Below are 12,322 nucleotides of genomic sequence, written 5' to 3'. Positions count from 1 at the left end.
AATACTTGTAAGAAGATAAAAGGTACTAATAGTAATTTCTTTTGCTTTTTGTCCCACATGGTCTGACCAACAAAGAAAACTCTATGACTGCTGGATTAACAAATAACTTTAGAGTCTGCTCATTTAAACAACATTTATATAAATAGTGTTAAATTGGCATCTGGAATTGTGTGTATAGTATTTCAGAATCTCACTTAGTAAGTCCTTATCAGGTTACATCTAGTTATTTTATCTTGAAGTCCTCATTTTGAGAAGCCTGCCATGATACAGGAGGCCACTGGTGTAGCATAGTCACAGACTACTTGCCCAGCCCCATGGGTACTCTCTTCTGCCTACCCCTGACTTTAGCCACACCACAATATTTCTGCTTTTTTGAAGGTGACACCCATTTTCTTATTGCCTAGAATGCTATTTGGCACTCTTCCCACTCCCACCCATAATGTTATTTATTCTGTACTCCTTAGGCTTTTTATTCATATCTCTACTGTAGCATTTATCATCTTATAATGTGTGTTTTACTGATAATCAAATGAAGTGATTCTTTACACTATTTTTTTTTTATGGGTGGACAATACATACATAGGATTCAAAATTCAAAGACCATAAAAAGGTTACAATGAAAAGATCATCCATCCATCCCTGTCTCTAGGACATCCAACTTTCTCTTTCCTCACAGGCCACCACTGTTAGCAATTTATCCAGTACCCTTCCAAAAATATTTTACATTTATACACACACACAAACACACACAAAATTCTACTGCACATTATCCTGTATCTTGCTTTTCTTTGCATTTTACAGCAAATTTTGGAGATCATCCCATTATTAGTACCTGGAGAAGCCGTATACCATACACTGGTTATGAGAAAAGAGAAAGACCTTCTTATATTGTTCTATATTGTTTCACACTCAATACCTGATTTAAGAGAAAAACAAGGAAGTGAAACCCAAGACAGGCAGCCTGGTGCCAGGCCTAAAACAGGGCCTGGGTCTGTCTGGCCTAAACCTAATAGTTAAAAATCAACTTATAACTTACAAACCGATGTTATTAGTAGATTCTAGACATTGTATAGAAGAACATTGTGAAACTCCTTGCCCTGTTCTGTTTCTTTCTATCAGTGCATGAAACCCTTGTCACGTATCCCCTAGATTGCTCAATCAATCACGACCCTTTCATATGAAATCTTTAGTGTTGTGAGCCCTTAAGAGGGACAGAAATTGTGCACTCAGGGAGCTCAGATTTTAAGGCAGTAGCTTCCCGATGCTCCCAGCTGAATAAAGCCCTTCCTTCTACAACTCAGTGTCTGAGAGGTTTTGTCTGCGGCTGGTCCTGCTACAGTTATAAATAGGGATTTTGAAACCAGACTCTGGTTTTGATTCATGTTTTCACTACTTATTACCTGTTACCAACCTAAGTAACAAACATAGAGGCTCTCTAAAGAAAAATATATTTATTTGGGAATAAAGCATTGTAATGGGAATCCATATGCTACAAAGTATATGTGTATTCAGGGAGGTAAAGGAAGACAAAGGTTTTTAAAGAAAAAAACGAGGAGGGTTACAATAACAAGGGTGATGCCAGTTTAAAGTTGGGAAGGCAGTTGTTGGGCAAATGGTCTTGTAGAAGTATTTTTTTGTGTGTAAGGTTTTCACAGCCTGTCTTTATGGTTGCGGCTGTTACCGTCTTTTGTGATAGTTTCTGTTATTAGGCATACAAGCATGAGAACCTTCTCTTTACAGCCTTTCTTGGTTCTGTGTGTCAGGATTTTCTTAACATTAGTGATTTCATTTTGATTGACAACTTTTCCGTTGTACAATTTCACACTTTAGGCAATTTAGTCAAGCTCTCTGAACCCCCATTTTATGATCTGTAAAACTGGTATAAAAATAGTAATTTATCACAAAGTTGTTATGAAAGCTAAATGATTTAATGTATGTAGAGAGCTTTTTAGGAAATTATCTGGCACATAATAAGCAATAAATAATTACGAAAAAGAGCCTTCTTATTTTTTACTAGATAGAATGATGTACAGTAATTTATTGCTAATCAGTCAAATTGCTTCTAGTCTTATACTACAAACAGTACTGCTGAAAACCCCTGTACATGTTATTTTGCATATTTTCAAAAATAGTAAATTCCTAGGGGTGAAATTTCTGATGTAAAGTAGGTGCATTTTAAAAATTTTGACAGGTATTACCAAATTTTCCTTTATGAAAGCACTACCAATTTGTGGGGCCACCAGCAATGATTGAGAATTAAGGTCTGGGAGACTCATTCAGGATTTCCCATACCTATAGCAGAATACTATGACTGGCCCATGGTGAATAGCAGATGCTTTAAAAATGTTAGTAAATTTGATGGTAAATAGTATACGAAAAACAGTTGGGTTTGGGTGACAGCAAGAAAACTTTTAAAATCTACTTTGGTACTTTTGCTAGCAGGTATTGACAATTAGGAGAAGGCAAAGTGTTAACTTTCACTGATCACTTTTTATTTATTTATTTATTTATTTGAGACAAGGCCTGGCTTTATCGCCCAGGCTAGAGTACAGTGGTGCGGATCTCAGCTCACCGCAACCTCCGCCTACCAGGCTCAAGCCATCCTCCCACATTAGCCTCCTAAGTAGCTGGGACAACAGGGGCGCGCCACGGCTTCTGGCTAATTTTTGTACTTTTTGCAGAGCCGGGGTTTTGCTATGTTGCCGAGGCTGGTTGCAAACTCCTGGGCTCAAGCGATCCGCCCGCCTCCACCTCCCACAGTGCTTGGACTACAGGCATAAGCCTACCGCACCCAGCCCAGTAGTTTCCAATTTAGTCTGAATGATTAAAAAGGCCAGCCTTGCTTCCCTAGTGCTGTTTTTGGCTTTTACCTTGGGTCTTTTGTCGGACATTAAAATCATGTCAGCTTGCTCAACTGTGGGAAGGGATTGGGTAAAGGGGGCGCCACTGCAAGTTGCTGCGCCAACGTCCAGGCGTCACCAAACCCACCGCCTGGCCGGGCGGTGTCAAACGCATCACTGGTCTCATCTTTTTAGAAACCCGTGGATGCTCAAGGCATTTCCGGTTAACGTGATCCCGGGTGCGCTTGACTTACACGGAACAAGCAAAACGCAAGACACTGCTAAGGACGTAGTTTATGCCGTCAAGCGCCAAGGTTGGACCCTCTATGGTGTTGGCAGCTATATGCACGGACCTCATGTATATTTCACTTGAAAAGGCTTTCAAAGAGCTTAATTTAGCAGATAGACCAACAAAATGATTTATGACCCCTCGCCCCCAGCGTTAGGAAGAGCGAACCAGCTCTTCTTTAGATAATAGTGAGTGGCTCTGAAAAGAGCCTTTGGGTTTGACAAAGAGCTTGAGAATTTACTTGGAGCTGGTGTACTTGGTGACGGCCTTGGTGCCCTCCGACACGGCGTGCTTGGCTAGCTCCCCCGGAAGCAGCAGGCGCACGGCAGTCTGGATCTCCCTAGAGGTGATAGTAGAGCGCTTGTTGTAATGCGCCAGGCGGGAAGCCTCGCTCGCGATGCGCTCGAAGATGTCGTTCACGAAGGAGTTCATGATTCCCATGGCCTTAGAAGAGATGCCGGTGTCGGGGTGGACCTGCTTCAGCACCTTGTACACGTACACGGAGTAGCTCTCCTTGCGGCTGCGCTTGCGCTTCTTGCCATCCTTCTTCTGGGCTTTGGTCACCGCCTTCTTGGAGCCCTTCTTCGGGGCGGGAGCAGACTTGGCCGGCTCGGGCATAATGAAATAATACTGGCAAGACGAAAACAAGAACTTGGTCTCCTCTGTTTATATAATAGTCTATGTGGACGAGGTAGGGGGAAGGTCTCTGCTGATTGGTGATTATCCGTGGATGACGTCAGATGCCAGTTTTGCCCAATCAAAATAGGTATCCTGCATAATTGAGTCCTATTGGTCTAAATAAAAATAAAACGTCAGCCAATCGAACAGCTTCCTTTTCGCGCCCAGTAGAGGCTATAAAAACTGCGTTTTTCTACTTTCGTCTGTCCTTTTTAACTGTATAGATACAGGCCTTTTGTCATGTCTGGGCGTGGTAAGCAGGGAGGCAAAGCTCGCGCCAAGGCCAAGACCCGCTCTTCTCGGGCCGGGCTTCAGTTTCCCGTGGGCCGAGTGCACCGCCTGCTCCGCAAAGGCAACTATGCCGAGCGGGTCGGGGCTGGGGCGCCGGTGTACCTGGCCGCGGTGCTGGAGTACCTGACCGCCGAGATCCTGGAGCTGGCTGGCAACGCCGCCCGCGACAACAAGAAGACTCGCATCATCCCGCGTCACCTCCAGCTGGCTATCCGCAACGACGAGGAGCTCAACAAACTGCTGGGCAAAGTCACCATCGCACAGGGTGGTGTTCTGCCCAACATCCAGGCCGTGCTGCTGCCAAAGAAGACCGAGAGCCACCACAAGGCGAAGGGCAAGTAGAAGCCTGCATTAGTTTGCAGCAACTCAATCCCAACGGAACCAAAGGCTCTTTTCAGAGCCACCTACAATTTTGTGGAAGAACTGAGCACTACTTTTAATATGATTTCTCGTCTTTGCCTACTTCTAAACCACTCCAAAGGTTAACGTACATCAGTCTTCGGTGACTTGGTTAGGTAGTGGCAATCTCATTAGCTTTTTAAAAAGCGTGGATAACGTTAGAAGTATTAAACCGCCTTCATCTTAAGCTTAACACAAGAAGATTTGGTTTTTCTTAAGCTGGCATTATCCAAGTATATTCTGTGTGGTTCACTGTCGGGTTTTACTGTCACTCCACCATTTTTAGATTGTTGGAAGCAAACATGACTGCTTTGGGGCCATATGCATTCTTAGTAAATGACAAACAACATTCGACGTTTAATCTAAATCTAGATCAACGACTTGGATTCTTTATTTCTGAGAAAGATCTCTCGAATCAGAATAATTAGATTGTACTTGAACATTAATGATTGAGAGAATTTCTAATTAGATTAATTAGAACAGTTAATTATGGTGCCAGGTAGTTGTCTTTGAAGCATTTTCTGAAAATTCATTGAAATTAAAATTTCCCGAGCTTTCTCACCCCCAGCCACACAAACTGATTTCTTAGTATAGAGATGACTATTAATTTGTTTCAGCATGGTAAATCCCACTTTTAAAATATCTGACTTGATGTTTTTAATCTGATTTAATAAATCAGATCTGGATGTACGAATGGAATAGATACTTAAGAGAAAATGAATTACGTTTCTAGAGTATTGGAAAAATAAGTTAAGCTGTAATGGAATTACTTTAATCTGAACGCGAAAAGCTCACATAAGGTTGTTTGACATTTTTAGGCCTTGAATTTCTCACATGCGAATCAGCTTTTCTTGTTTAAAAAAATACAAAAGTTTTAAAATTTAAGTGGTCAAAATAGACAATTGAGGGGAGAGGTGTATATATGGCTGTCTTGTCCAGTATTGTAGCCACTAGTCAATTGTAGAGTGATCATTGGAAATTTCATAGCATGAATTTTATATAAAATACACATTGCATTTGGAAAACTCAGTGCCAAAAAGTGTAAAATACCTAACAATTTTAATTTTGATAACATACTGAAATATGTTGGCCATATTTGATTAAGCAAAATATTAAAAGTTAATCTTTTCTTGCTTTGTTCTAATGTTGCTCCTAAATGTAAATTACTTATATTGCTCTCATTTATTTCCACTGGAAATCGCTGGTATAGTGAACAACTATAAAGCGAAAATAGAAAATAAAATATGGAGGCCGTGAACTGCTAAGACTCTCAGAGGAACTGGTGGGCAACAAAAATTTGAGTCCTTGGCCAATCCGGTTACTGTTGGGTAGGCCTTCAGCATACTTTTTGTCCAATCAGCTTCAGACTCTCACTATAAATAAGCGGCTAGCTTTCTCTTTGTCCTTCAGTGAATCTAGTTCTGAAGGAATGGCGCGTACGAAGCAGACTGCTCGCAAGTCCACCGGCGGCAAGGCTCCGCGCAAGCAGCTGGCTACGAAGGCGGCTCGGAAGAGCGCTCCCGCCACCGGCGGCGTCAAGAAGCCCCATCGCTACCGGCCTGGTACAGTGGCTCTCCGCGAGATCCGCCGCTACCAGAAGTCCACCGAGCTGCTGATCAGAAAGTTGCCTTTTCAGCGTCTGGTGCGAGAGATCGCGCAGGACTTTAAGACCGACCTGCGCTTTCAGAGCTCGGCGGTGATGGCGCTGCAAGAGGCTTGCGAGGCCTACCTGGTGGGGCTCTTTGAGGACACCAACCTATGCGCCATCCACGCCAAGAGGGTGACTATCATGCCCAAGGATATCCAGCTCGCACGTCGCATCCGCGGCGAGAGGGCTTGAGTCTCAAGGACTCAGATTACATACCCAAAGGCTCTTTTCAGAGCCACCCATGTGCTCGCTGAAAAGATCTGTTTATCTGAGAAATTCTTCCTAGTACTTGTTTTGCCTATAGCAGATAGGGTCCATTTCCAGACGTTATACAATCTGTTTTGTAAGGCTCAGCCTATCCCTGTTAAAATGCTAATTTTGTAAATCTTAACATTTAATAATCCGGGAGCTTTCCGCAATCACTGGGTGTAGCCAAAAGTTCCCTCATGTGTTACCCGCCCACTCCGCAGCCCGCTTTTGGCCGGATGGTGGTTCTAATTTTCTGCCATCCTATGCTGTAGTGTGTGTATATTTCTTGGCAACACGCCAAGAATAAAACTAAGGTTGAATTGAAGTTGGAAAATTTCAGGGTAATGTAGCTCATGCTGGCTAAAGTGAAAACATTCCCCTCCCCCGCCCCCCGTTTCCTAAGCAGTGTTGTTTTTGAAATTTTCAAGTCGAATTTTGGGCCTCTTTAAACCACTTAAGTGCAGTTAATGACAGGTGGTTGGGGGATTAAAAGTCTTCTGGAGAAAGCCCACCAGAGAAAATTCCCTTTGAAGCCCCATGTAAAAATATATGTGTGAGAGAGTGTTTTATCTGACTTCTGACAGTGGCTAAAACTTTGAACTGTCAGGAGTATCCAAAATTAAGACTGCCTTGTAGGGAATCCTGTGATAATTTTTTTGAGCACAGGATAAAATACTTGAGTCTTACTTAAATGTTACCTTCTCATTGAGGTTTCTCATTGATACTAAATAAAATCTGTATAATCCCCACCTAATTTTTTCACCCTAGAATTTGTCACTATATGCCGTACAATAGTTTGCTGATCTATTGCCTGTGTGTTCTAAAATACGGGCTCATGAGAGGAAGAACTTTTGTTTACTCGCATATCTCCAGTAATATAGGAGCTTTTGATCAGTATTTGTTGGATAAAAGAATGAATGCATGGCTATATAATAGTAAGGAAAGATAACCACATGGAAAATCTCAAATGAAAGAAATACATCAGCTTGCTAGATGTGCTGAAATCAGCTTCTTGTGGGCCATGAAAGCCCTTACCTCATCTATTCTTGTATTTAGAATGCTAGATTTCTATAACTTTTCTTCTGTGAGCTCTCTAGCGTTCTTACAAGTATTCAAGACTTTCCCTGGCAAGTTGGCTTGTGTATGTGTGTTATCTCTGTCTCTCCTCAGCTTAGCTTGTGAAGGATGTAAGTGGAAAGATCATAGTATTTTTACACTGAGTTTTAAAAAGCAGTTTTAACTCCCTATCTTGTTTCAGTTGGCTATTTATGTATCTTCAGTTATTAGAATTGGCTACATTCTTAATACACTTTTTTGGAAATTCGATATCCAGATCACTACTGCAACATTCACAATCTGCTCATCCACATCTTCTTGTGTGTGGGTTCATGATATCATTATTTCCACATATATGGAATTTAGAACGATAAGTAATTTATGATTAATATTTTACAAATTAAAATAATGCTTTAATATTTTTAATTGGAATCAACACCCTAAGCAAAACAAAATAGAGTGTTCCCCTCTCGGAAATTAGCTTTCTTCTGGAAAGGAAGATACACTATTTTGGAGGGAAGCAATGCCTCTCGGACACTTAGTGGGGCCAACTGCTAAACCGATGGGTATTGTTGAGTGTGTAAGTAGTGCATTCCTTCTTTCTGTTCTGGGAAACTAAAAGCTAGTAATAAGTCAGGAAGGGCTCACTAATCAATACTCTTGCCGACTGGGTAGGGCATCCTCTCCTGGAGATATGCAGCCAGTACACTCCCAGTTAAATTTCCAGTTATGATTACATGAGGAATTATTTATTCAGGGGACAGTGAGTAGTTCTAGTTATGTGGAAATGAATACTCTATGTCTTTTCAAAACACTCCATGCACTGAATTACAATAGTCTGAACCATCCAACTAAGCTCGTTTGTCAGGAGGTCATGACCAGCCTGACCAACATGGTAAAACCCCGTCTTTACTAAAAACACAAAAAATTTAGCCAGGTGTGGTGGCATGTGCCTGTAGTCCCAGCTACTCGGTAGGCTGAGGCAAGAGAATCGCTTGAACTCGGGAGGTGGAGGTTGCTGTGAGCCGAGATCGCGCCACTGCCGTCCAGCCTGGGCGTCATAGGGAGACTCCATCTCAAAAACGCAAAACAAACAAACAAAAAATAAATTTAAAAAAGGACATAATTCTTGTGTCTGAATTTCCTGAGATGGCAAAACTCATAAGTGGCATAACAATCCTTTTCAAGGCCCAAAATAAAAGGACCTTGACATGCCCATACAGAAATATGGGCAACAGGCCGGGCGCGGTGGCTCATGCCTGTAATCCAAGCACTTTGGGAGGCCGAGGCGGGTGGATCGCTTGAGTCCAGGAGTTGGAAATCAGCCTGGGCAATGTGGCGAAACCCCATCTCTCCAAAAAATAAAAAAATTAGCCGGGCGTGGTGGTGTGCGCCTGTAGTTCCAGATACTCCGGAGGCTGCGGTGGAAGAATCGCTTGTGCCCAGAAGTCGAAGGTTGCAATGAACCGAGATCGTATCACTGTCCTCCAGCCTGGGTGACAAAGCGAGACCCTGTCTTAAAAAAAGAAAAAAGAAAAAAAAAAGATAACATGAGGAACTGACCTCACTATACTCAAAGTAGCCTTTGGCTTTTCTCAGAAGAGATATTTTTTCCGAATGTAGGTATTCACCTATTAGTGCTCTTGGAATCAATAAGTATTCAGAACCATCCTTACTATCAGTCATCACCACCTTGGACTACTATGCTTGACCATCTACTTATCCGGCAGTTACTAAGTATTTAACTCACTAATTGTAACAGTGTTTACAGGATACATTTGTAACATAACACTCGGGTACAAAAAGGTTAATTACATACAGAATTAAACAGAAAAATATCAGAGCACATACAATGAAGTTAACTATTATTTTTTAACGTGTTATTTCAGCAGTACCCTAACATATGTACATGTAATTATTGGGTCATTACAGAATATGTGTATGTTTGAAAGACCCTTAATTGGAATGCTTCTAAGGCCAGTTTTCTTTTTTATTCCAAACTCTTGTAAGTGCAAAAATTAAAAATAGAAAACAAAATAAAACATAACAAATGTATACATTGGTAAACATAAAACTGCATGTTTTTGTTTAAATATACCCATTGAGTAGCTCCTTTCCTAGAGGCCAGGAAATAGGGCTGAGGACTCTACCCTGTTTTCAATCTAGAGACTATGAAACTGTAGAGAAATATGTCTAGTAGCAATCCATATACTTTTCCTAGTAAGCATATTAAAAACTGAATACTATACTACATTCCTTACAGCCCAATTTCCCAGAATCATAAATAAAATCCCACCAGTATCTACTATGTAACTCCCAGTTAAGATGCTGATTTTTGTCGAAGTTGTGTCCCAGTAAAATGCCTTAAGATACTACAAACTGGCCTGGCAGTGGCTCACGCCTGTTAATCCCAGCACTTTGGGAGGCCTAGGCGGGTGGATTACCTGGTCATGAGTCCGAGACCAACCTGGCCACCAAGGCAAAACCCCTGAAAATAGGTGTTAGCAAAGGTACCTTGTTATTATCTACATTAAGGAGTTAAAAAAAATTTTTTTTTAATTCTGACAACGTACACAGAGGTTAAAAATTAAAACCGAAACGCCTTGAGTGTGTTGTCTAGTGGTGAAGCAGCTGAAAACGGACTCGTGTCATCTTTTTATGATTATTAAAGTGGCTCTGAAAAGAGCCTTTGTTTCTATGCGCTTTTCAACTCGGTCTTTACTTAGTCTTGTGGTGGCTCTCACGTTTTCTTTGGGGCAGCAGCACGCTCTGCGACTGTTGGGCAGGACACCACCCTGTGCCCGATGGTGACTTTGCCCAGCAGTTTGTTGAGCTCCTCGTCGTTGCGGATAGCCAGCTGGAGGTGACGCGGGATGATGCGAGTCTTCTTGTTGTTCGCGGGCGGCGTTGCCACAAGCTCCAGGATCTCGGCGGGTCAGGTACTCCAGCACGCGGCCAGGTACACCGGGCGGGCCCCAGCCCGACCGCTCGGCATAGTTGCCTTTGCGGAGCAGTCGTCGCACCTCGGCCCACGGAAACTGAAAGCCCGGCCCGAGAAGATGCGCGGTCTTTGGCCTTGGCGCGAGCTTTGCCTCCCTGCTTACCACGCCCAGACATTGGCAAAAGGCCTATATCTAATGTTAGAAAGGACAGTACGGAAAGTAGAAAAACGGCTAGTTTTTATAGCCTCTACTGGTGCGCGAAAAGGAAGCTGTTCGATTTGGCTGGGACGTTTTATTTTTATTGTAGACCAATAGCTCATTATGCAGGATACCTACTTTAATGGGCAAAACTGGCATCTTGACGTATCCACGGATAATCACCAATAAGCAGTGACCTATTCTACTCCTTATTTGCATAATAGCGTTTAAATAAGAGGACGAAACAACCCTAGGATTGTTGTGTTCTGTTTTCACCATGCCTGAACCACTAAAAATCTGCTCCAGGCCCCTAAAAAGGGCTCCAAGAAGGCTATTAACAAGGCTCAGGGAAGGAATGGATGGCAAAGAAGCGAGAAACGCAAGCCGCAAGGAAAAGCTACTTCCGTGTACCGGTACAAAGTGCTAAGCAAGTCCACCCCGGACACCGGCAGTTTCTTCCAAGGGCTATGGGGGATTATGAACTCCTTCGTCAAACGACCATCTTCGGAGCGGTATCGCCAGAACGTCACGCCTTGGCGCATTATAACAAAGCGCGCTCCGACCATCAACTTCGAGGGAGATTCAGACTGCCGTGCGCATTACTGCTGCCCGGGAGAGTTGGCAGCATGCGTGTCCGAGGGTACCAAGGCCGTCACCAAGATCACCAGCTCCAAGTGAGCCCCCTCGCGCGCAGTTTACAAGTGCCGCTCGTGACCCACAGGGTCCAAAGGCCCTTTTTCAGAGCCGTCCACGTTTTCTCAAGAAAGAGCCAGTTCCTTGTTAGCTTGTCTCCCCTTAGGTACCCTTTTGGGACTCGTTGGTACATATAAATGTTACACATACATTGTGTTTTTGGTTTTTCGTTTTTGAGGTGGAGTCTCACTTCTGTTGCCAGCCTGAGTGAAATGGCACGATTTCGTTCACTGAAATTCTCCACCTTCCGCGTTCAACCGACTTCTTGCTGCCTCAGCCTCCCGAGTTGCTGGGGACCACAGGGTGTGCACCGATGCCCTGCTAAATTTTTGTATTTTTAGTGAGATAGGGAGTTCGCCATGTTGGTCAGACAGGCTCGAACTCCTGACCTTAAGCTGATACATTTGCTTCCTCCCAAAGTGTTGGGGATCCAACAGGTTTGAGCCTCCTGCGGCGCCTGGCCCAAAATATTTTAAAGAGGATTATTAGCAAGTATGAGTGGACCGTGCTTAGGGAAGACACGACCCCCAAGCCCATGAGAACAGTGGTTCTGAGGCAGTCAGAATGCAACGTTGTATAGCATTTTAGGGAAGTAGAAGTTATGGTAAAAGTCATAAATCAATATGTGGAGGGTAGTAAGGCCAGGCGCGGTGGACTTACGCCTGTAATCCCAGCCATTTGGGATTCCGAGGCGGTGCGGGGCACTTGGAGATCAGAGTTTGAGACCAGCCGTGGGCAACCATGGGAGAAAACCCCCGTCTGTACCCAAAACAACCCAATTTGAGCCCGGCATGGTGGCACGTGCCTGTAATACCAGCTTCTAGGGAGGTGAGGCAGGAGAATCGGCTTGAACCCGCAGGACGGGTTGGCAGTGAGCCGAGCCTTATTTGTGCCAACTGCACTGTTAGCCTGAGCAACAGATAATAAATTAAATAATAAATAAATAAATAAATAATAAATAAAATTTAAAAAAATCAGGTAAATCAAAGAAATGAACTGGAAAACATAATTGCTCTTAAATTACTGTGAATACCTGTGA

General features: G+C 43.1%; 3 protein-coding genes and 1 pseudogene across 3 annotated transcripts; 2 read left to right on the top strand and 2 right to left on the bottom strand.

Moving 5' to 3' along the window:
* Positions 1 to 2,773: 2,773 nt before the first annotated feature.
* On the bottom strand, positions 2,774 to 3,805 carry LOC108540164 (histone H2B type 1-F/J/L). The gene has a single exon (XM_017889167.1). The coding sequence runs from the start codon at positions 3,745 to 3,747 to the stop codon at positions 3,367 to 3,369; it is 381 nt and encodes a 126-aa protein (XP_017744656.1). The 5' UTR covers positions 3,748 to 3,805; the 3' UTR covers positions 2,774 to 3,366.
* Positions 3,806 to 3,967: 162 nt separating this feature from the next.
* Positions 3,968 to 5,789, top strand: LOC108540163 (histone H2A type 1). Its single transcript, XM_017889166.1, has one exon. The coding sequence runs from the start codon at positions 4,048 to 4,050 to the stop codon at positions 4,438 to 4,440; it is 393 nt and encodes a 130-aa protein (XP_017744655.1). The 5' UTR covers positions 3,968 to 4,047; the 3' UTR covers positions 4,441 to 5,789.
* Positions 5,790 to 5,794: 5 nt separating this feature from the next.
* Positions 5,795 to 7,143, top strand: LOC108540161 (histone H3.1). Its single transcript, XM_017889165.1, has one exon. It carries the CDS (start codon positions 5,927 to 5,929, stop codon positions 6,335 to 6,337), a length of 411 nt encoding a protein of 136 aa, XP_017744654.1. The 5' UTR covers positions 5,795 to 5,926; the 3' UTR covers positions 6,338 to 7,143.
* A 3,025-nt stretch (positions 7,144 to 10,168) lies between these two features.
* On the bottom strand, positions 10,169 to 10,567 carry LOC108540162 (histone H2A type 1-J-like; annotated as a pseudogene).
* Positions 10,568 to 12,322: the final 1,755 nt, after the last annotated feature.

The sequence above is a fragment of the Rhinopithecus bieti genome, unplaced genomic scaffold (genome assembly GCF_001698545.2).
Source record: "Rhinopithecus bieti isolate Rb0 unplaced genomic scaffold, ASM169854v2 scaffold_18466, whole genome shotgun sequence".
NCBI classification, from domain to species: Eukaryota; Metazoa; Chordata; class Mammalia; order Primates; family Cercopithecidae; genus Rhinopithecus; species Rhinopithecus bieti.
This window is presented reverse-complemented; position numbering and strand designations above follow the sequence as displayed.